At 54.9% G+C, this 22,551-nt stretch overlaps 1 protein-coding gene across 2 annotated transcripts; it reads right to left on the bottom strand.

Annotated features, from left to right (window-relative positions):
- Positions 1–1,248: 1,248 nt before the first annotated feature.
- PAK6 (p21 protein (Cdc42/Rac)-activated kinase 6) lies at positions 1,249–21,567 on the bottom strand. 2 transcript variants are annotated; one of them, XM_012649424.1, is made up of 10 exons: positions 21,445–21,567; positions 10,906–11,114; positions 9,401–10,054; positions 6,062–6,559; positions 5,782–5,915; positions 5,298–5,424; positions 5,075–5,200; positions 4,483–4,617; positions 2,709–2,887; positions 1,249–1,615 (listed from the first exon to the last, which is right to left on the bottom strand). In XM_012649424.1, exons 2-9 carry the CDS (start codon positions 11,107–11,109, stop codon positions 2,720–2,722), a joined length of 2,046 nt encoding a protein of 681 aa, XP_012504878.1. In that variant the 5' UTR covers positions 11,110–11,114; positions 21,445–21,567; the 3' UTR covers positions 1,249–1,615; positions 2,709–2,719. The 2 variants fall into 2 exon arrangements, with proteins under 2 accessions (XP_012504878.1, XP_012504879.1); XM_012649425.1 differs by lacking the exons at positions 1,249–1,615; positions 4,483–4,617; positions 21,445–21,567 and having other exon boundaries at positions 2,720–2,887; positions 10,906–11,109.
- Between the last annotated feature and the right edge of the window lie 984 nt (positions 21,568–22,551).

Raw genomic sequence — 22,551 nt, 5'->3', positions numbered from 1 at the left:
TGATGTTTCTGGAAAGCCGCAGCAGATTGCTCCCGTCTGAACTGAATTGTGTGTCTGCCTGCCTTGCTGTCCTTTCATACTGCTCACCAGGCCCAGCTCTGTGCAGAACTTCCATGTTTCGCCACATTTCACTCCGCTGAACTTCCTCTCTCTGTCAGCACCAGGGTGTTGAGGCTGGGGTCCCCTCTAGCTCTCTCCACCTTAGAAGAGACTTTTCCAAGTATTTTGCTTTCCTAATTCTTGTTGCTTTCGGCATTGTGAAGAATCACCCAGGCCACTGGATCTCGGTACTGATCAGTGTGTGAGGCTAAAGGAGGTACGCACACACTTTCGGAGTGAGACTGTGTGGTGGAAGGAGTACTAGAACTCAAAAGAATAGTTAATAAATCCAGTATTATTCCATTGTGAGAACTGACCTCTCTTTGCCTTACCGCCCACTCCTGACTCTTGGCTCCCTTTGGAGCGATGGGAGGATGCCCTTGCTTCCTGTGGAGGTTTCCGCTTTAGTGAGCCTCTGTCCCCACCTGCCCTAGTATGGCTGGCTCTATATGGAAGGTAAGTCACAGGTGCTGCTTCCAGCTGAGCTGGTGGGGCTGGGACCCTAGGACCAGGGCACCTTCCTGGGTGCCAGTGCTGGGGGGCGGGGAGCGGGAGCTCTGCGTGTCTCCTTGCTCCTAGCTAAGAGGTTTCGGTGAACCCAGGGTTGGGGTAGATCTCAGGAAGGGCGTACTAGAATTAGTGTTGGGGCTAGAAATTGAAAGATAATTTCATCCTCCTCCCCACCCCCAGGACCAGAACCTAGGCTTCTTGGTTTCCAGGCACTACTCTCCTCTTTCTCAACTCCACACCTTTCCCTTAGTTCTGGGAAACGTAGCAGGGACTGCTTTCCCACTAGAAGCAGTTTCAGACCCCTTCCTGTGGAAGCTTGAGGTCCAGGGAGTGAGAAGCAAAAGGGGAAGGGAAAAGTCTTTGCAGAAAGTGGTTGTCATCCACTGCGGCCACCCCTTTTAAGCGCAGCACTTCCCCTTAGGAAGGGGCCCTATTTCTTATCTCCTTCAGTCCCAAGGGCCTTTCACTTCCTGTTTCCCTCCTTCTCTGCTCTCATTCTGGGCTAACACACCACCAGCGTGGTTGGGTGTTCTGCGGACCAGAGCTGGGGAGCTCACGTCGGGGAGGAGGAAGGGCCACTACAGGTGTGCAGCTTGAAGACGGTCTGGCTCCACTCCCAGAGACGACAGGAAGCCCAGAGGTTCTGAACACTCAGTTTAATTTAAAACAGGCACAAGTGCAAACAATTCACAAAAATGTCTAGGGAAGATGGTTTTGTTTTTAAAACACTGACCCTTAAAAAAAAGTCCTTGCAATTTTTTTGCCCCAAAGCAGGCCACTAGGGAGCAGAGGAAATCTAAAAAATATATCTAGATAGGATCCAGACACCTGAAGTTCTTCCCTGGAGTTCCCTGTCTCACAGCAGCCCTGAAGGGGGGAGGAAGGAGACCAAGGATTCAGGTGTCTGGAGGCAGCCAGGGGCAGATGGTTCACACAAATGGGGTGGCCATTCCCTTGACATGATGGAACCCCAGGAGGTGGTTCACCTTCTCCCCCAGATAGGGTTCTGAGGAGGAGAACGGGTCCCTGATGACCTGGTTATAGACGAAGTTGAAAGGTAAAACAGTTTATTTCCTTACCATTCCTGTGTCTGGCCCTTACACTCCACAGTGCAGGAGAAACTCAGAAACCTGCACCCCCAGGATGTTAGGCTCAACACAGACCTCTTCACTGGTCAGGTAGAAACATGGGACTTGAGAGGTGGGAAGCCAGGCCGAAACAGCAGGCCTCTTCAGGCTGGAACTTAGAGAGGGTGGGGCAGCCTTCTTGAAGCTGGCAGTGGGTGACCTGAAGGGACCTGGGTTGTCGGGGTGGCCTTCCTCCCCTTACACACACACACACACTCTCTCGCCTTCCTCCCCTTACACTGTCTCTCTCACACACACACACACACACACACACACTCTCCTTCCTCCCCTTTATTGTCTCTCTCTCTCTCTCACACACACACACAATGTTCTCTCCATCCTGTAAAGTGAGACCACTTTTACCAGCAACCCCATTCTTTCTCTTTCACTTAGCAAATGCGCCCACCCCTCCCGTGGCCTCTGAGCAGGCCGTGTGGGGAGAGGCAGTGCAGTGGGACTGTGCCTCCAGGAGGGCAGACACAATGGAGGAAGAGGGACTCAGGTAATAAAAACCTTCCCTGTGGCCCTCTTGAGACCCCAAGGTTTGAAGCTGGAGCTGAGAACAGCAAGTATTCGTGTGAAGACAGGCAGTCTGCCCTCTACAGTGGCCTGCGATGCCAGTGTACAACCACCTTTAAAAACCCACAGCAGCCTTTTCTGCTGTGTTGGCCACAGTGGCCAGGAGTACCAGTCTCTGAATTTCTTAGAAATATCCCTGTGCAAATAACAAAGGGTCATCCTGTAGAAGGGGTCTCCATCATCCCAAAGGCAACTGGGGACTCTGGGGAGGGAAAGGGGAGGGAAAGGGACCAGGCAGGTCCGGCCTGGCCCGGTGGGCTGAGGGGCAGGAGGTGGGGGTGGGGCTTCACATTCAATCTTTGGAGAGAATACTGAGAGAATGAGGCAGGGAGGCCCTGCCGGCAGGCTGGCTGCCCGGTGTCCCCTGCCTATGGGCACAGGTGGCAGGCGCACTGAGGACGGGCTCAGCAGGTGGAGGTCTGCTTGCGGTAGAGCTGGATCAGGGGCACCAGGCACTCAGGCAGTCCCGTCTGCAGCAGGAAGGGGTGGTCCAGGAGCTCCTGAGCTGTGGCTCTTTCTTGGGGGTCCCGCACCAGCATCCGTTCCAGGAAGTCTCGAAGCACTGGGGAGACCTGTGGAGACAGGGCAGCAAGAGGAAGCCACAACATGCAGTCACTTTGGTGTGACCTGACTGCCTGGCCCTGCCATTGTTTGAACATCTTGAATTCTCTGGTTTCTTACTTCCTGGTGCCCTCTACCCCCCAATTCTCAAGGCTCTCAGCATTCATGTTCTGCAGGTCTGTGCAGGGGGCATGAAACTGACATCAATATTTCCAGCCTGGGTCTATCTCTGACCTGGGGCAAGTTGCAATTTTCTCTGGGCCTCAGTTTTCTCATCTGCAAAATGGGTTAATGATAAAGTATGCCTGCCCTGTCTGTCACATAGAGCTTTAGTGGAGATTAAAAAAGAGGTCAGAGATAAGGAAGTGTTTTGAAAAATAAAAAAAGAACAAGGTGGGGCTGGGTGCAGTGGTTCACGCCTGTAATCCTGGCACTCAGGGAGGATTGCTTGAGGTCAGGAGTTTGAAACCAGCCTGAGCAAGAGCGAGACCTTGTCTCTACTAAAAATAGAAAAATTAGCCGGGCATGGTGGCATGCACCTGTAGTCCCAGCTACTCAGGAGGCTGAGGCAGGAGGATAGCTTGAACCCAGAAGTTAGAGGTTGCAGTGAGCTATGATGATGCCACTGTACTCTAGCCCAGGCGACAGATTGACACTCTGTCTCAAAAACCAAAAACCAAACCAAACCAAACCAAACCACAACAAAAAAACTAAGGTGGGACCCGAAAAGGAAGATTTCTTTGTTGTTCTGAGCCTTAGAGTCTAAGGCAAGGGCTTATCTTCGTTCATTTTGAGCCATTATTTTGGGATAAGGCTGTCTTGGGCAGGAGGCTACATCCTCTGGGGAATTAGCCAACTGGAGATCTCCACTGTCTGCTAATCTTGGGGTTAGCAGTGCAGGCTCCAAGGACCAGTTGTCTTGGAAGATGTTTCCTGTTGGTCCTCCCACCCAGCTGTGTTGCGGCCACAGTACTGCTATTTAGAGACTGGGCTTCAACCCTCTGGGACATTTCTTGCTCTGGCCACCAGATGGCAGTGCCACTTAGCAGCCCAGTGCTGACCTGCCAGCAGCGGGTGTCCACAGGTAAGGCCTGCAGGTCTGGTGTGGATTTGGCAGAAAAGGGTTAGCTGTCTGCATATACACACATACATACTGGTTTTAAGGGGAAGGCTGAGGCTCAGCTGAGGTCAGGATGTCAATAATGGAGGACAAGCCGATCGCTGTGGTCATGGTGTGGCTCTCCTGACAAATGGGGTGGAGAGGTTTGTGCTCAATTAAACTTCCCTGGATTCCTCCCCAGCCAGCAGGGATTGCTGGTGTCCCTGCTTTCCCTGCCCACAGGTGTCTGGGCCCCTGTCAAGTGCCTGCTGAGGCACGACTCTACTGCGGCTGTAAACTTGTTGGAGTGAACATGGCGTTGCGCGTGGATGTGGCTCCACACTCAGGTTCGGGTTTTGTGTGGAGAAAGAGGCACCTTTCCTGGGAGCCCGGACCCTCCAGCTTCTGTGGAAGGGGGAGGCTGGGCCTGGCTGGGCGCCCAGGCTCTGGTCCTGTCGCCTTAGGGGAATTGGGATCTGTGGGCTCACCTCTTGTATAGCTACTGACCTTGTGAGAGTTTTTCAGCTTGGGTGGGGGGTTGTCCCGGAGCCTCTTCATGGCTTGCACTGGGGAGTCGCTGAAGTAGGGTGGCTCCCCATCCACCATCTCAATCACCATGATGCCCAGAGACCAGATGTCCACCTGCAGGAGAACGTCCCTGACCACAATGCCACAGTCTGGCCCCTTGGTAGCAGCCGGAGGGTAGGGGAGCTGGAGAGCTAGGGGAGCAGCTGGTTCCAGCTCTCCTTAGTGAGCCTGTCTCCTTCCTCCCCCGGTCACCTGCCCTGTGGCCATGAATGACCACTGCCTACAGGGACACAGCTGTCAGCCTCGCTCTGAGAAAGGCTGTCATATATGGGAAGGCTGGCCACACCCCACTCCACTGTGCCCTTGAACCGGGGCAGCATTTGAAGGATCTGTCCCTGGTGGCAAAGTCACAGGTAGGAGCAGCGCTATCTTATTGATCCCACTTATTGATTAAGTGGGAATCTGAGAATAGGGGCTGTCTTTGGGAGGGCCCCGGAAAGGACCACAGGTGGAAGAGCTTCGTGTTCCCAAGCCTCTTCGGGGAGGCCTGGGGGATGGAGGGAACAGTTACCTCAGTGGCATACAAAGACCTGGAGATCACTTCAGGAGCCATCCAGTACGGAGTCCCCACCAGGGACTTCCTCTTAGGGACGTCTTTGCTGATCTGAGCACAGAATCCAAAGTCTGAGAGCTTTACCTGGGGCCAAAAGGGGAGTGAGTGATGGAGCAGGAGGAGGGGTGCTGGGAGCAGGGAAGTGGGGGTGTGGCTGTGCCAGGGACGGGGAGCAGCCTACCCTGCCATCAAGGGTCAGCAGGATAGAGTCACTCTTGATGTCCCGGTGGATGACACCCTGGGCATGCAGGTACGCCAGGGCCTGCAGCACGGCCTCGCACACAGTGGCAATCTGCTCCTCGTTCAGCCTGGACAGGGAGGCAGGGCATCCGATGGAAGAGAATGCTGGCTTTGGCAGGGCTGCAGGGTGGCTGGGCTGGGCGGAGTAGAAGTCCCTGATACCCGGCCCCATGGCTCCTGGGCAATCTGTTTGGCAGCCCAGTCAGGCCATAGTCCTGGCGAAAGCCGGGGCCTGAGTCTAGGCTGGAGACCACCCTTCCCTTCCTCATTTCCAAGACCCCTGGTTCTCAGTTACCCCAAACAGGCAGGGGGCCCAGGATGATCTGACAGGTGCCCCAAGTGCTGCCCCATTCCCCTGTCAGGGTGACGGTGAGGGCAGCCCACACCAGGCCCACACTCGGGGCCCAGCCCTCCCAGCTGCCCACCTGACTTGGGAGATGATGTCTGTGAGGGCCCCGCCCTGCAGGAACTCCATAAGCACCCACAGCTCCTCGCCCACCAGGTAGCTCTTGTACATCTCTACCACGTTGACGTGCTGGTAGTCCCGCATGATCACCACCTGCGGGAAGACAGGGGGCCTGAGTGCCGGGCACGGTGCCCATGGGGCTTGGCCACCCGCTGCTCCTGCTTGCAGATGCCCAGCCTAGTTGTGTGCTCACTGCCCATCCCAAACGCCCCCACCCATGTCCCACCCTGTCCCCCCACCTCGTTAAAGAGCAGCTCCCTGCGCTGCTGCTTCCTGAGGTCCATCATCTTGACGGCCACCTGGCGGCCCGAGTGCTTCTCACGGGCCAGGCAGACGATGCCTGTGGAGCCCTCGCCAATCTTCACGTAGCTGTCCAGCAGCAGCCGGGGGTCACCCTGGTCCACCACCATCCTGAGTGCAGCCTTGAACTGCTCATGCGTCACGACACCTGTGTCCTCGCCAGCCAGGGCACCCTTGGTCACCATGGGGTCTTGGGGCAGGTACAGGTTGCTGGTGCTGATCTGGGCATGCCAGGTGCGGGGGGAGCCTGCCGGGGAAGACCGGCCTGGAAGTGGGCCGGCAGCCGGGCCTGTACGAAGGGACTTCTGGGGGCTGCTGGTATCCGAAGTGGTTAGAGGGCTGAAGGTCCCCACTGGCTGATCTGAGGGCAAAGACTGGGCCTTGGCCACCAGGCTTGGAGGGGAGTCTTTCTGTGGTGGTCGGAAAGAGAAGCTGGGCTGCAGGGACAGAGAAAGAAACAGGAAGGGGCATGGCTGTGGGAGCGTTAGGAACAAGCATCCCCGAGGCAGGGTTGCTGCTGTGACCTCTGGACACTGGCAGGGTCAGGCAGGGCATCAGACCAAATTGGGGAGGTGCTGTGAGCAAACATTTTCAAACAGAGCGGAAGCCCCCGCTGCTCCTGGGTGAGCAGGCCAAACAGCAGCTCTTTCCATCACCCTGCTGGCCTGGGAAGACAGAGACGGCGGAGTCCCCGCGGGGTCCTGTGCTGGGTATTTCTTCCTGGGTAATGGAGAGCTGGGCCCCAGGGAGGCCACTGTAGGGCAGAGTCTTCCCTCTCTGCCGAGGGGCCGCTCGGAGATTCTGGGTCAGAGGCGTTCTTCGCTCCCAAGTCTCCCAACGCAGGGTGCACGTGGGGAAGAGGGCCCGGGCAGTGGGGTAGGGGCTGTGAGCAGCTGTGGCTCAGCTCCCAGGACAGGAAAGCCACAGCTGGGGGCTGATGGGGAGGCTGCGTATCTCTGCTGGGAGGTTATGGAGAGGACCCAGAGCTATGTTACCGTCTTGGGAGTTTTCAGGTGTTCCCCCTTGGACTGGGATCTGGTACCAGAGAGATCTGGAAGCAGGAGTGTAGGTCCAGCCAAGCCCAGGCCTTGAGTCCAGGGATGGGAAGTGGACTTCTGCTTCCTCCCAGGCATGAAACTCCTGGCTAAGGACCCCCCCCAGCAATGGAGAGAAGGCAGGGCGCCTATCTTGTGGCTTCTGCGGGGAGGGAGGGAGGGTGGAGTCAAGCGCAGCCTAGGCCTCCAGGGAGCCCTGGTCGGGCTCAGCCCTGGGGTCCGCTCTGGTCTGTTCTGCCCTGCGATGAGCCTTAGGCAAGTTACCTTCTGCGAGCCCCAGTCCCCTCTACAAATGCGGGGGGCTGTGGACAGTGACCTGGAGAGCTAGATAAACTACAGACTTCCAGGTCTCAGAGACCGACTCAGTGGGTCCCTAGAGATGAGGCTGCAGTTTATCAAGGTTCCTGGACTTTCGTGTAGGAGGTCCCAGAACATACTTTGAGAAGCTCTGGATGAGTCTGTGATGCATGTCCTGGGAGCAGAGGTTCCACAAGAGGTCACTCGGTAGGGCTGGAAGGAGGGGAGGCCAGGCTCACTGCGTCAATCACCCAAGCAGCCCCCAAAGCCCCGTAAAAAGGATCAGGGCCCCGAGGAGGCTGCCTGCTGGCCCGCAAAGTTGGACTTAGAAAACCTGCTTTCCAAGCAGCCATCCATGTGGGGTGGGGCAGAACTTGGAGACCACCTAAAGCTCCTCTTGAGGTTGCTCTAATAGCAACCTTGACCTCTCTCCACCCTGAAGTTCCTAAGGAAGTCCGTAAAATGATTTCCTTCACCTTCTGGCCTCCGGGACTTCTGCATGGGCTATCTCTGCTCTGTGTGCGGGCATGGTGGGGGCAGGGGGTGTGAGCCATGCATAGGGGGTGAGGTACGCAGTAAAGTGTGCAGGGTGGACAGGCCTGTTCCCCTGCTGTGGGGTGCTGGCAGGAGCCCACCTAGCAGGACTCCCAAGAGGCAGAGGGGGACCAAGCTCTGATTCTCACCCCCTAGTACTGTGCTCTGCCCTGCTCCCACCTTAATTTTCTGGGGGATGTCTCCCCAGGGGCACAACTTTTGAGGCCCCTCAGCTCACAGATACTCATGTTCCTCACCCAGACACATCAAGCTACACCCCATGGGGGATCCCAGAACACTGTCCTTTGTCTCAGTGTGGGGCTGGAGCGTACAAAACCCAGAACCTTCCCGGGGTACCTCAGCTGGCAATGACCTAGATAGGTTGTAGGTCCAGGCCATCCCCCAATCCCCCTAGCCCTGTTTGGGTTGGACCACACTCACCCCATCGCTGACAGGTAAGACCCGGGCTTGTTCTTAAAGCCGTCCCAGGAGGGAAAGGAGGCTCCATTACTCATGCCACTGTCAGCAGCTGTTTCTTAGCCTGCCTTAAAACCTCAGGAAGGAGCTGGAGAACTGGCTTCCATGGTTTGAAAGCCTTTGTAAGCAAGAGCAAGAGGGCCCGGGATGGACAGGCAGCCCCGAGGGAGCGCCCTCTCCCACCTTCCTTCTCTGACTGCCTCACAAGGCCTGGGGCTGTCTCAGCCTTTCTGAGTCAGTCTTCTCATCTGCCACATGGGAAAGGATGTTACATCACGGTGGACAGGATGTTACAGGGCCTGTAAGAGGCAGAAACGTGCTCCAATCTGCCTGCCAAGAAACGTCACCATTGGGGCTCCCTTCACTTTCCTTTCTCACAAGAAAAGCGTGCATTTGAGGCTGTCACACATGCCAAAAGTTGGCCCTCCTGCCGCACCCAGGCAAATTCAATCTTCCAGCCTTCCATATGGCCACACGCTCGGGAACAAATGACAGAATTGTGAAAGAAAACGACTACCATGATGAAAAGGAAAGAGAGAGAAAGAGAGAGAGGGAGAGAGGGAGGGAGGGAGGAAGGAGCCAGTCTCACTAGGAAAAGGGCTCCCATGCACATTTCTGTCGCCTTAGGGAGCAGCAGTCCAGGGAGCTGCTTTGCAAGTGCTCAGGGGGTGCTGGGGAGAGGGAGGGGTAGAGCACCCCCCCTTTGGAGGACGCGGGCTGAGCTGGTTCAGTGTCGAACGCTCGGCTGAGGCTTGATCATTTTGGTCCTTCACTTCCTCCCCCTCCTGATGCTGTAAGTGGGGAAGGCCAGGCAGGGCCTGGGTCCTTGACACTGTTTCCTCAGTGGACGCCTGCCAGGCCAGGGTCCCTGTACTCCTGAGTGTGGCCCCAGAGGGAAGCCCCAGCCCAACTTACCTTGCTCTGCGGTGGAGGGCCTGGCTTGCTGCTGCTCGGAGGGGCCGTGGCAGGAGTGGACAGGAACATGCTTCGGAACAGTCTGCGCTTAAGGCTGCTCTCCTGGGTCTTAGGGCTAGGGCTGCCCTCCCCACCTGGCCTGCCTGTCGCTGAGCCCACCAGGCAGGACTGTGGCCGGACCTCCTCTGAGCCATGCTTGGCAGCCTTCATCCCACGCCTACCCGTGGCCATGGGGGGTGAGGTGCCTGGTGGGGAACTCTGCAGGCAGGCACCCAGCTGTAGGCAGCGCTGCGAGGTCCCCTGGAACTCGGCAGGGCCCAGGGACTGTGCCTTCGTGGCCAGCCCATTGGGCAGGACCCGTGGGCTCTGTGGCTCGGGCCACGGCGTCTGCTTGCGACCTGCTGGTGTGCCCCTGCTGCAGCTGAGGTAGAGACTGTGGGGGTCAGTGTGCTCAGACTGGGGGCTCTGGAGGTACATGTCTGGGTCGGTGGCCCACTGCTCATCCCCCAGCAGCCCCAGGGACTGTGCCCGCCGCCGGCTGGTGGGGCTGCGGCTACGCAGGGTGTTGGAGCTGATGACCGACAACTTCTGGATGTCATTGAGCAGCCCCGAGATGTAGCCGTCCACGGGCACTGAGCTGCCCCTCACCACTGTCTGTAGGGGTGACAGAAAAGAGTGTGGGTGAGCAGCCTGATCGTGGCAGGGAGGGGTGGCCCAGAGACCAGGGCCAGAGAGCATCGTCGGGGACCTTGGGGAGGAACACCTAAGGTCCTCCCTTTTACCCACTCATTAATACTTCAGCCATTTCCAAGGGCCCATGGCCGGTCAGGCCTGTGCTGGTACAGGGAACAGGGATGCAGGGAGGAGGCTGCCTGTCAGCAGGGCAGACGGCTGAGTACCATGGAGTACAATCCCACACGCTCCGCGGTGTGGGTGACTGCGCCTGGGGAGCCACAGAGCACTGGGGCAGGGCTCCATCCTCCAGCTCTACCTGTGGCCTTCGCGGAGATGTCTGAGGAGGCAGAGACCAGGCCAGGGGTCTCCTCCACACACACTGGCTTTGTGGCCTCCAAACCCTGACAGGGCCCTTGACCCTAACTCCTACCAGGCTCTTGGGTCTACCTGTCTTGACCCACACAGCTCAATTCCCCTAGTCTGGGAGAGCCCTGGTCCCTTTGGGGAGACAGATCTAAATGTTGCATGGGACATGTACTAAAAGACTACTCATTGTTATCTGACACTCAGCTTTAATTGGGCGTTTTATATTTTGAATTGCTAAATCTGGCAACCCTACTACCCTGCAGAGAGGGTCTCCCCAAGCTCCTCCTCCCCAGGCCACCCAGGGAGAGCATGGCAGAATGATTAGCAGGGAATTAAAACAGTGACTAACTGATAGCTCATAACTGGGCGGTTCCTCCAGGGGCCTTAGGGGTCTGGCCAGGCATGTTTTCTGTGGCGCAGGAGGGGCTGAACTTGGCCCCGCCATCCCCACCTGCCCCTCTTACCTTCATGGGCTGGAGCTGCACCCGCGTGATGCGCGAAGGGTCCACCACGGGCTTGGGGCGCCGCAGTGTGTCCAGGATGTTCTGCCATTGTGGGGGGAGGCCCACAAACTTGCCTTCTTTGGGGTCAAAGGAGGTATGGACGCGGTGCTGGAAGTTCTGTGGGGCTGAGATCTCAGGGCGTTTCTTCTTTTTCTTGCGGAACATGGTGCCTGCGAGGGGAGGGGAGGGTTGAGCTGGGCTTTGGCCCAGGAACCCCAGGGTGACTGTAGGCAGTGCTGGGGTACCAGGCTTGGGGTCCCCCAGAACAGCTCCCCTGTCCCCCACCTGGGGCTTCCCTTCACCCCATCCCTCCTTCCTCAGGGGAATGGCTGGCTCCCAGCAGAACAGTCCCAGAAACAAAAAAGTGCCATAAATAAGCCAACGCAGACTATAAACACGGAAAAGAGGTGTCTGTCTGCTTGTCTGTGCCAAGTCCCCTGCTGAGCAGGCAGACTCTGGGGGTGTGTTTTTATAAAATCCAAAGCCCATTACAAATATCATTCCACTGTCAAAGAATTAAAACGGGGGAAAGAGGAAGAAAACTAGCAAACTTGTTTTATGAAGCGAGTATGACCTTGATTCTTAAACCAGATAAGAAGAGTACAACAAAAGGAAAATTTTAACCAATCTCACTTATGAACATAAATGTGAAAATCCGAGACAAAACTAGCAAATTGAATCCAACAGTATGTTAAAGTTTTTTGTTTGTTTTTTGTTTTTTATCACAATCAAATCAGGTTTGTCCCAGGATGGTTCAACAACAGAAAACTTGATAAAGTGATACACGATATTAATAAAAAACCAACCAGCTGATTCACAGACATGTTGCCCAGGCTGGGACCGTGTATCACAGAACTAGGGAACCCTCAAAGGGTCCTCATGGTCCTCAATTCAGAAAGGCCCTGAGCCAAGGGGACAGCCTAGGGTGGGTGAGGGGCAGCTATCTTAGGGGCAAAGCTCTCCAGAGAAGGCAGAGACCCCACCACCACCAGCCTCGGGACCCTTCCTTCTGGTCTTGGCACCCTGATTGTACAAAACATCGCTTGCACTCACGCACGCATCCCTCGCCTTGCTGACTGTGGCTTTGCCTAAGGTCCTGCTGAGCTCCATCAATAGTTAGGTGTGACGTGGGCTTGACTAGATCTGAGAGAGGGAAACTGAGTCCTGGGAGGGAAAGTGACTCTTCCAAAGGGCCGCTCTAGTCTCTCCTTCAGGGCAGCCCAGAGCCTGGAACCACACGCTGCTGGAAGATAGGTCAGGGGTGCCCACTTGAATACTTTTGGATCTGAAGACGCTCAAAACAGCTCAATGGGTTCTTACGTCACCTGGAAAGGTCAATTTCAGGTTTCAAGAAACAAACTGAGACATGTTTCTTGAACTGAATGCCTGGATTACTCATCTATCCAAAGCTCTGGAAAGCAGGGCTGGCACATTCTCTTTTGGCTTCTGCTCAGGAAACAGCATTTTCCTGGTCATTTTAGTAGGTTCTGGAGGAGGTGAAAATGTGAAATGTGCCTCTCACAGATCTGGGAGGCAGCTGGTGCCCACTCAGAAAGGCAGGGGCCCCGGAACAGCGACCGCTTCTGCACCAGGGAGTCGCCATGTGCGAGTCCACCTGAATCCATGCCATGCCTCTTGGAATGTCAGTCACTTTGCTGGACCTTAAGGGTCAGGAGTCTGTCAAACACCCTAAAGGCAGAGCCACAATGTGCAGGACCCCTACAGACCAAGCACTTTGAAATGACACACCTGTCTCAGTTGCAGGGGAGTTGTAGGGAGTCTCCCATCAATTTGGAGAGACTTTGAACAAGTTACGGAAACCATCTGAGCCAGTGGGGTTAATGAAAGGCAGCTCACAGGACTTGGAGAGTAAGAGGTAAGCAGAGTCCCAGTAAAAGGAGGCTGCTTCTCTGGCAGTGTTACCTCTCTTTGTGTCCCTGTCTTAAAGCTCAGGGCCCTCCAGACACTGGCACTTGGGCAGATACAAGTCTGGGAGTAATGCCAAACTCCTTTCCTCTCAGATTTACCTGTCAAGGAGTCATGCTTGATTTCAGGGTTCTGGGATCTGGGGATCTCACCATACCTCCATTATATAGACCCTTCATGGTTTGGTAAAATTTGACTTCTTCCCTCTCAGCCTTTGTCTTTTGCTACAGAAGAGTCTTCATTCAGCAGGTCTTTCCTCCCAGCCTGTTAGACAGGCCCTCTGTCCCTGGGTTAGTTTAGCTGACTGTTTCACCCTCCTTCCTAGCTCCCTGAAGTCTTCTGGAGGGGCAGGGACACACCCTAGAGCTGGAGAAGAGCTGCTAATACTCGTTTCTCGCAGAACATCCCTCTCTCCCACTCTCCCCCAACCCAATGCTCAGCTTTTGCTGCAGGAACGAAGGAGGAGGGCATCTTTAGCAGATGGTCTAAATGACTCTGGGACCCCCTCCTGAGTGCACGCTAACAGTGATTCCAGGATGGACAGCCCGGAGTCCTAGGGTCCAGGGCGCGTGGTGGGGAGGGTGGGAAGTAGGCAGAAGCAATGGGCTGAACTCAGGCTTTGGAGGTGGGAGCAGTAGGGATGTAGAAACCAGAGGCAGTCACTTAGGCAATGGGAAATCAGCAACACAAAGGGAGGCTGCCTAAGGAGGGGTGACCCAGCCCAGGTCAGTAAGGAGCAGGTCTAAACTCCCATCCATGCTCATCAGCAGTGAGATGGCACCTGTGAATAGCCACTGCGCTCTAGCCTGGGCAACACAGCGAGACCCTGTCTCTAAAACAATAATAATAAAAAATTTAAAAAATAAAAGGAGGTTCTAGGACTCAACTGTAATGTGGTAAGGCCAACACTGCTTGGGACAATGTGATTGTGTAAGTAGAATATCCAGAAGAATCTACATACAAACTATTGGGATTATGAGAGTAAATTTAGAAGGTCCCTGTTTCAAGATCAATATTTAAAAAATTAACTGAATCTCTACATATCAGTAACAAATAAAAAAATGAAATTTTTATAAAGATACCATTTACCATTTTATATTAAAAATACCAAATAATTAGAAAAAATAGGATAGACAAAAAAATATCAAATACCTATGAATAAATCTAATAAACAATGTACAGGGTCTTTACATTGAAAAACACAAAACATTATTAAAGGTATTAAAGAATATTCATAGACTGGAAGATTCAATATTGGAAAGATGTCAATTATTCCCAAATTAACCCACAGATTGTTTCGATCTCAATTAAAATCCTAGCATATTTTTTTTGGTAGAAATTGACAGGCTGATTCTAAATGTATAGAGAAACCAGGTATAAAGAACCAGGAATGGCCAAGATAATCTTAAAGAACAAAGGTGGAGGATTATAAGTGATGTCAAAATTTATTATAAAGCTATGATAATTAATATAGTGTGGACTTGGCACAAGGATTGACAGACCAAGAAATCTTCCACAGAAGAGAGAATCCAGAAATAGACCCACTCATATGAGATCACTTGATTTATGACAAAGGTGGCACTGCAGTGTGGTTGGGGAATGGGTGATCTTTTTAATAAATGCAGCTGAAGCAATTAGATATCCACACAGGAAAAAATGAGCCCTGAGAAATGAGTTTATATCATACCCCCAAATTAATTGGAGATAGATCATAGATCTAAATGTAAAAGGTAACAGAATAAAGCTGGTGGGAGAGACAGGGGTGGGGGTGGGGTCCCATAGCCTGGCTGTCCCCTTCCCCAGGTGTGATGTGAGTGACTTCACAGGCCTGAGCTTGGTGGGCTGTCCTGGAGCCCGACCTGCTGGGGCCAAAACCTGTCCACGCCCGTGGATCCCAGAGACGAATTAAACTATCAAGGTTTTCTTTGCCCAAAGCAGAATTCTTGATGCATAGTTAGGAATAGGGGGTTATTTCTAAAGATCCCACTTATACTAATTTGTCAGCGCAGTGTGAATGCAGCGAATACTTGAAGGAAATACATCAAAATATTAATTGTTGTGTTTGACTGGTAGGGCTAGAGGTGATTTCCTTCTACCCAATCTTTCTGCTCTTCTAAATTTTCCGCAAAGAAAATGGGTTTTCTAAAGAAAATAAAATGTTTTTAAATAAAGAGTGATCCATAGAGACTGAGCGCCTAAGAGACATTCACCCTCCCACTACCTAGTGATCCCCAGTCACCGGGAGTGAATCACCCAGGACACAAACATCCCCTGAATCTCTCAGGTCACACCCACCTGCGCAGCCAGGGCCCCTCCGTTTGCCATTTCTGGGGCTCCCTTTTCCACCCCAGTTTCCAAGGGCCCCGGGGCTGAGGGAGGGTGGCTGCTGCATCAGCCGTGAGGCCATTAAGTTAAATCAAACGGGCCATGGCGGCCTTTGACGTTGCCATCCCTAGTGTCTCCACCTCTGCGTCCACACTCCATTCATCTAGCAGAGGAGCTTTCCTCAAAGAAGACACCCCTGAGGAGTATGGAAGGAAGATGATTTTCCCTCAGAGAGCCAGTCCCTGCCTTTCCTTCCGCCTAGCCTGGAGGAAATGACGTTGGCCTCAGGCCCTGACGTGGAAATGGGCAGAGGCAGGGCAGTGGCACAGGCGGCCCCCACAGCCCCTGGCCCTCTTGGCTGACACCCACCACAGCAGGCTGGAGGGAGGCTGCCCTGAGAGTTCTTCCCCAGGCTGGAAATGCACTGTTGTGTGTGCAGAATGCCGGGAGCTTTCCTCTTCTGAATGTCTGTACACTTCTCCTTTGGGCTGGCCGACCAGATCAGGAGGGTGCCCAGTGCTGGGAGGGAAGGGTCTAGCCTGAACCAGTTTAAGAGGGAAACTCCCCTGACGCAGAGCCTGGCAGGTGGGGGCCGGACAGTTCCTGGCAGAGGAAGTGCAGCCACCCCCAGTAAACCCGAGGGCAGAGCTGGTGGGGGAGTTCAGGGACCCATGGGCCTGGGGTCATTGGAGAGGGGACCACAGTGTCGGAGGAGCGGAAGCCTCAGAGACAGAAAGGGAGTATCTTTTCTTAAGCATCTGTTATGTGCTAGGCCCTTTCCAAGGATTAGCTCATTTAATCCCCACAGCAACCCTGAGGGGTAGGAATTATTATCCACGAATCCAGATGAGGCTCAAAGAGGCTAAATAACTTGCCCAAGGACACAGACCCTGGAAATGACCAAGTTGGGGTTTGGACCCAGATCTGCTTCCCAAGCGCCTGCTCCATCCACTGTGCCCACCTGGAGGGAGTGGGGTTGCTGTTACTCTCCTTCCCTGGAGGGCTTTACGGACAGGAATGGGGGCTGGGTGGCTGATGTAGGCTCCTGGGGTATGTGTGAAGGGAGGTGGGGACCAGGGCCAGCTCCCTTGAGCCTTGACCCACCAAGACGGCTAAGTTCTCTCCCGGGCCAGGGTAGATTGGGGCTGTCCTAACTTGCAGGCTGACCCTTAGCTTGTATGGAGCCAGGTGTTTTTTTTTTGCCCAAGAAGGGGTGAGTAAAATGTTTCAAAGAGGTCATGTTGGGGGCTGCAATGGTCAGGCCTGGCATAGATGAAAAGCTACAGAAACGGCAGGAGTGTACTCTCTCTGGCACGGGATGCAGCCAGAGCCCCTCTGTAGGGTATTGGCCTGAAGCCTGGCAACCTGTAGGCTTGGCTCAAGGAGTACTGGGAAGGTTTTGTGGTGGAGGCTGCTGTTCCACAGTGACAAAAGAGGGCTCTGGCATCATGGCTTGGCTGGTCTAGTGTTCACAACAGAGACCAGAAAAGCAGCTGCAGTATGGGTGGGCCACCCTCTCGCACTGCTTCTCCTTTGGGGAGAAGAGATATCCATGTTCTGGGGCCTGGGATGCCAGGGCCACCAGAGCTGTCAGGGCCCCACAACCCCTGGCAGGCAGCGCCACAGTCTGCATTTAAACCTCAAACCAGAGCTCGGATGTTGCCATTGGAGGCATACCTCTTGGGAATGTATCTGCCTATTCCAAACATGCTCTGATATTTCCAGAGCTCCTCTTCCGGAACCACCTTTTGGCCCTCGTGAGTTAACGTGAGCTGTTCTCCTAACCTGTCACCCTGTTTTTCACCAGAAGTGACAGTGTCCGATGTGGTCGCCCACTTGACCCTCCAGACCTGGCTTTGAATGAGTTTGGGCTGTTTCCACACATTGAGTCCCTTTCAAGGACAGGACACTTAGCCCACTGAAGGGATTCACAAAAATGTGCTACAGGCTCGGTAGGTGGCTTTCAGAAAGTGAATGTGAAGGGGTTTGCAGCCACTCTGAGGGGGCAGGATTTGGTTGGTTGTGGAAGTTCTGGGATGTTGGTAAACCACTGGGAATAAGGCTGGTGGGTTTCCTGTCCCCTTTGGGTGGCTGAGAAGAGAGGGGGTAACTGTATGCGGGGTGGGCTCCTGGTTCGCTCTCTCAGGGTGCGGGAGAGCCAGAGCAGTGCCTCCAGGCTTCCTGAAAGGGACCCTCAGGCCTACTTATCAGAACTTACATCCAGGGCCACAGGGCTGTGCGCCGGCTCAGCGTGGCCTTGGGGCTTGCTGTTCCCAAGTCCTGGCTTGTGACCTTGGCCTACTCTCCTTCTCTAGGCCTCAGCATTTCCATTGGTGACAGGGAATGGACTCATTCACCTCTGCCAGCTTCTCCAGGCACAGTGAGGGGGAGGAATAGCAACTGGTTTTGCTTAGGGAGGAGTTTGGGGTATTTGAATAATCACTCAGGGAGAGCCTAGTGTAAGTACGGGGCCCTGGGCTAAGCGCTTCACATGTGATCTCACCATGTGAGAGAGGAACCGATATTCAGAGAGACAAAGTGATTTGCCCAAGCAGCAAAGAAGGGGCAAACCCGAGTCTGACCCAGACCCTGATGTGAACTTGGCTGTAGTTGCCATCCGCCACCCTGTGTCATTCTCAGGCCCACTCAAGACACTTTGGAGAAGGGCTTATCCTTAAATCACAGCCCCAAGAAAGGGGTAAGCCCCCTGAGTCCTACAGAACTCAGAAAAGTACCCCTGGTACCCCACCACCCAGTCTGAGAGGGGCCTACAGAGGACCCTGACACCCTCAGATCTGCAGAGTTGCTTGAGCTCTTTGTCCCCTTTGGGAACTGCCACCCCACACACATTCTACACAGAGTGATGGGCCTCTCCTGGCTCCCTGGTTGAGAGTTACTGTGAGCAGATGACCTTCCATTGGAATATTCTCATTGGCCAGGAAGATTTTTCTCAAACTTTACTTTCTGGCGTTTGTTTAAATATAAAATTGTATCATTCATTCCATTATTCAAAAAGTATCTATCATGCACCTACTCTAATCCAGGCTCTGAGGACCAGGGTAAACCAGACAAAATCCCGGCTCTTGTGCAGTTTAGTTTGCTTCTTCCAAAGTTCTGGGATGTGGGAAAATCCTCTGTTAGGAAAGAGGCTGGTGGGATTCCCTGCCATTTCTGGTTCACTAGGGAGAGAGGAGGTAGCTGCATATGAGGTGGGCTCAGTACAGAGCTGCGTGTATAGATGCTCCTGTAGCCAACCTCCTGCCCCCCAAGAAGAGATGGTGATGCACGCTCTGTGGCACCCCTGATGGCGTCTGACCTTGCCTCTGCCCCTGCCCTAATTTCAGTCCCTTTGTGGCATTCCCAGCAGGAGGCTACCTGCACTCTGCTCTCATGTATCAGCCATGGGGGATCCTCCCTCTCCCAAGGCCCCTGCCTTCTTTCTTTCTTGCTCTGTTGCCCAGACTGGAGTGCAGGGTGTGATCATAGCTTGCTGTAACCTCGAACTCCTGGGCTCAAGTGATCCTCCTGCATCAGCCTCCCAAAGCGCTGGGATTACAGGCGTGAGCCACTGTGCCTGGCCTCAAGGTGCCTGCCTTCTGCCCCTTTGCCCCTCCCTGCTCATCCTTTGTGTGGAGCTGAACTCTGTCTTGCCTCAGCCTCCACCAGGGGACTGGACCTGTGACTGCTCCTCTTCATGTGACATGAGAGGCAAGACAGGTAGCACCCCAGCACCCTATCTGGCCCCCAAAAATACACTGGGGGAAGGAAATTTCATCTGCTTTTCTGCCCAGTTGTCACCTGTAGGGTAGGAAGGTTCTAGACCCAAGGCTGAGTTCCTCATCCCCACTGCTTGCAGGCTTTGTAAGACCTGCCCAGGGCCACTGTACTGAAGTGTGGAGAGTCCTCAGGAGGCTGAGCAGAACCCTGAGGTTCAGCTGTCCCACTCAAGGGACCCAGGGAGACATGGCATGTGCCAGGGCAGAGGGCACTGCATATGTAACAAGCCAGAATGTCTGGGCTCCCTGCCTTGGTCACCATTCCCTCACCACAGGCCCCAGTGAACCCCAGGGGAGAGATAATGGGCTGTTGTTTAAAAGAATTCAAAGATAAAGCTCATTCAGTCGCTTATGTCAACACTCCAGCTGAATGAGAGGCCAAAGAGACAGGCTGGCAGGCCGAGGAAGGTCAACATTGACTCAGGCCCTCCTTTCAGGCCCAGCTCCAGCTGCACGGACAGTGCTCTGGCCCAGCAGCAGCCCAGGCCAGACCAGCCCTCTGACCTCCATTACTGCACCTAGAACCCCAACCTCTGCCCATTCCCCTCCGGGTGCACAGAGCCTTCCTGGGCATGGGGTTATCTCCATCCCGGGAGGGCTGCAGGCCAGGGACCTTCTCACTACCCCAGATTTTCAAAAGCCTCTGCACATGGAGGCCTGAGTCCTCAGTATGGAGTCCTCAATGCCTAGCCAGAAGGAACCTCTGGAATGCCTAATCACAAGACTGCCTTGCTTTTATAGCTGTTAACTTTCCAGGTCTCTATTTCGTTTGCTTCCTCACTGTATGCTCACAACACCACTGTGAGATGGGCTGAACCTGTTTTACTGGGCGCATTTTAAAGACAGCAGGCAGCTGGGGAGAGGAAGGGAGGGAAAGGAAATACACACATATAAGGTGCATAACATGTAGATATGGTGCTGGGTGCTTTTTATTGGTGCATCTAATGGCTAATGATAGATATTAGGAGCTCTGTTTTACAGATGGAGAAACTGAGGCTCAGAAAGAAGTAAGAAAGCGTCCAAGATAGTAAGTGCGAAGCTGACACTCAAAGCCAGATCTCTCCAACTCCACGCTCTCAGCTCACCTGCCATGCTCAGGACCCAGGGAAGTCAAATGACCTGCCCTGGATCGCACAGCTATGCAGAGCAGAGACGGAACTAGAAGCTTTAAGCCAGAGGCTCCTACTGCCCCAGGCAGCACCCATGATAACAGCACAGAGGGTGCTCCTGTTTCTGTTGCCCGAGCCAGATACCCTTCCCAAAATGGCCCCTTCCCCAAGTGACGACAAGGTTCAGAGACCCTGAATTAGTATCTCCCACTACTCGCCTTCCACGGACCCTCTGCCTTTACTTTATTCCTAACACCCTCCAACAGTATCCTGCCAAATAGCCAGACCACTCTCAAAGTTCTTCAAGAGAGGAGGGCTCAGGATTAGTATTTTCCAATACTGACAACTGGAGGCTGGTGAGGTGGCCCACTGCCAGGGCAGTTCAGCACTTATCATTACACTTACTCCTCATAACTATGCTATGAGGAAGGCATTCTCATCACCATTTTACAGACGAGGACACTGAAAATTTGCAGAGAAGTAAAGCAACTTGCCTAAGGAGTCAAAATTAGGATTTGAACCGAGCCTTTTCTGGTTCCAAATGTTGTGTTCTCAGCCACTGTCCTGCATACTATGACTGGAGGAGAATCCACAGCATTGCAATATATGCTGCACCAGCCACAAAAATGAGCACAGACCTGACCCCCCTCTCCGCCCCCACCTAGAAAAACAAGCACAAACACATACATACACATACATACATACATACATACATACACACACACACACAGAGAATAGGGCAAGATGCAGAAATGCAGAAAATGCAGCCTACACCCTAGGACCTCTCTATGTCTTAGCCAGTGGTGTTCCTAGCAGCACCTACACCAAAGAGCGCAGATCGGATGCCACTCCCTGCGTGTAGGAGGAGCTGGAGTGACTTCAGCAGGTCTGGAGGTCTGGGGAATGGGCAGGCAGGCTGGGATGTGCTGAGCACGCACCTTTGCCTGCAACTCCCGGAGGAGCCTGCTGTGGCTGTCTGTGCCCTGCTCAGCACAGCCGCTGGGCCTGCTGCCACCCTTCCTGTTTGGGAGCGTCTTCCCCAAGCATGAATTCAGTGTACCCTGCCTTGGTGACACGGCCTCGCCCCAGACAGGCATCAGACCTGAGGACAATCAGAGGGCGGGCCAGGGCGGGCCATTTGAAGCCCTGCGGGGCCACCAGCTTAGCACAGTGCTGAGGTGGTGGAAGCGACTTAACATGCACCCACTAAGGATTGAGTAGTGGCCACTAGAAGGGACCACTCCCGCTGCCTAACAGTACTAGGAAGCAGCCAGCCCAGGAGGGCCACCTGCCTGCCCACTGTGTCCCTCCTAGCCTGTCCTTCCAGGAGTCTGGAGAAGGGCCCTCCAGCCCTCACTCACCGCCTCCCCGCGCCTTCCTCCCTCCGCCTCTTCTTCCTCGGGACTCCTCACCCTTCAGTGGGCGGCTTTCTTAGGCGCTGAGGAGAGGGAAGACCAAGGACCGTCCTGGGCCAGTCCTCCGCAGGCCTGGGAAGAAACATATCAGAAATACATTGTGACAAATGTAGCAAGTGTCCCCGCGGATCTTGCGCCTGGCTGGAGTCCAGGGCGTTGGGAACCGCCCCACGTCGGCCTCCCAACAGAGCGACCTGTCTCAGGTGCTAGAGGCGGCGGCGGATTCCCTGCGAGGAGGCGATATTGGGCGCAGCGCCGCTTCCGGGGCCGGCCCCTCTCCCAGGCGCACCCGGACCCAGCGCGGCCACCGGCCGCTGCCCGCAGGCCGGAGCGCGGCGCCCCCTGGGGATGCGAGTCCCGGCGCCCGGCGGGTGCGCACGCGGAGGGAGGTCCCGCTCCGGAGGCGCCGCGCTCTGCGTGCCTGCGCTCAAGGCCCCTCGGCTGGGCGCCGGCTTGTTCCGAACTTCGGGAAATGAAAACCCGGGAGCGGAAGGCCGCGCGTGCGGGGAGGCCTGTTCCCTCGTCGCAGCCCTGGCCCGGAGAGGGTTCTCCGGCCTTCCAGGGCCGCCGGGGCACCCACCTGCCGAGCGGGAAGCCCGGGAACGCTCGGAGCAGCCGTGGGAGCCGGCCCGCCCTCCGCGGGAGGGACCTCGGCGCGGGAAACGACGAGGAGGGGCCGCGCTACATGTTTGTGCGGCGCCTGTTTCACCTGGCCACGAGTTTGATTTCAGGGTGTGGCCTCAGGTAGGACATGGCGAACCCAGAGCCCGGGAAAAGTCGTCGAGGGGCGCAGGGGCCACTGCGAGGAGCCTCTGTGCCCAAGGGGGGCCACCCTGCCTAACTCTTTCCCTCCAACCACTGGGCTCCAGCTCCCGCCCGCCCTTTGCCTTCCGACCCTGACCTGGCCGCACGCGCGGCCACCTGCCTGCGGCCCGAGGCCCACCGCCCCACAGCAACTGCCCCACAGCCACGGCAGAGACTGGACCTGGATTACCCGCTGAGCGCCGCCGTGTGTAATTAACTCGTTAACTTGCTTGCAGGTGCACGCTCTGGGCG

The sequence above is a fragment of the Propithecus coquereli genome, unplaced genomic scaffold (genome assembly GCF_000956105.1).
Source record: "Propithecus coquereli isolate 6110/MARCELLA unplaced genomic scaffold, Pcoq_1.0 Scaffold3, whole genome shotgun sequence".
In the NCBI taxonomy this organism is placed as follows: domain Eukaryota; kingdom Metazoa; phylum Chordata; class Mammalia; order Primates; family Indriidae; genus Propithecus; species Propithecus coquereli.
The sequence above is the reverse complement of the archived record's forward strand: the minus strand, read 5'-3'. Positions and strand labels throughout refer to the sequence as shown.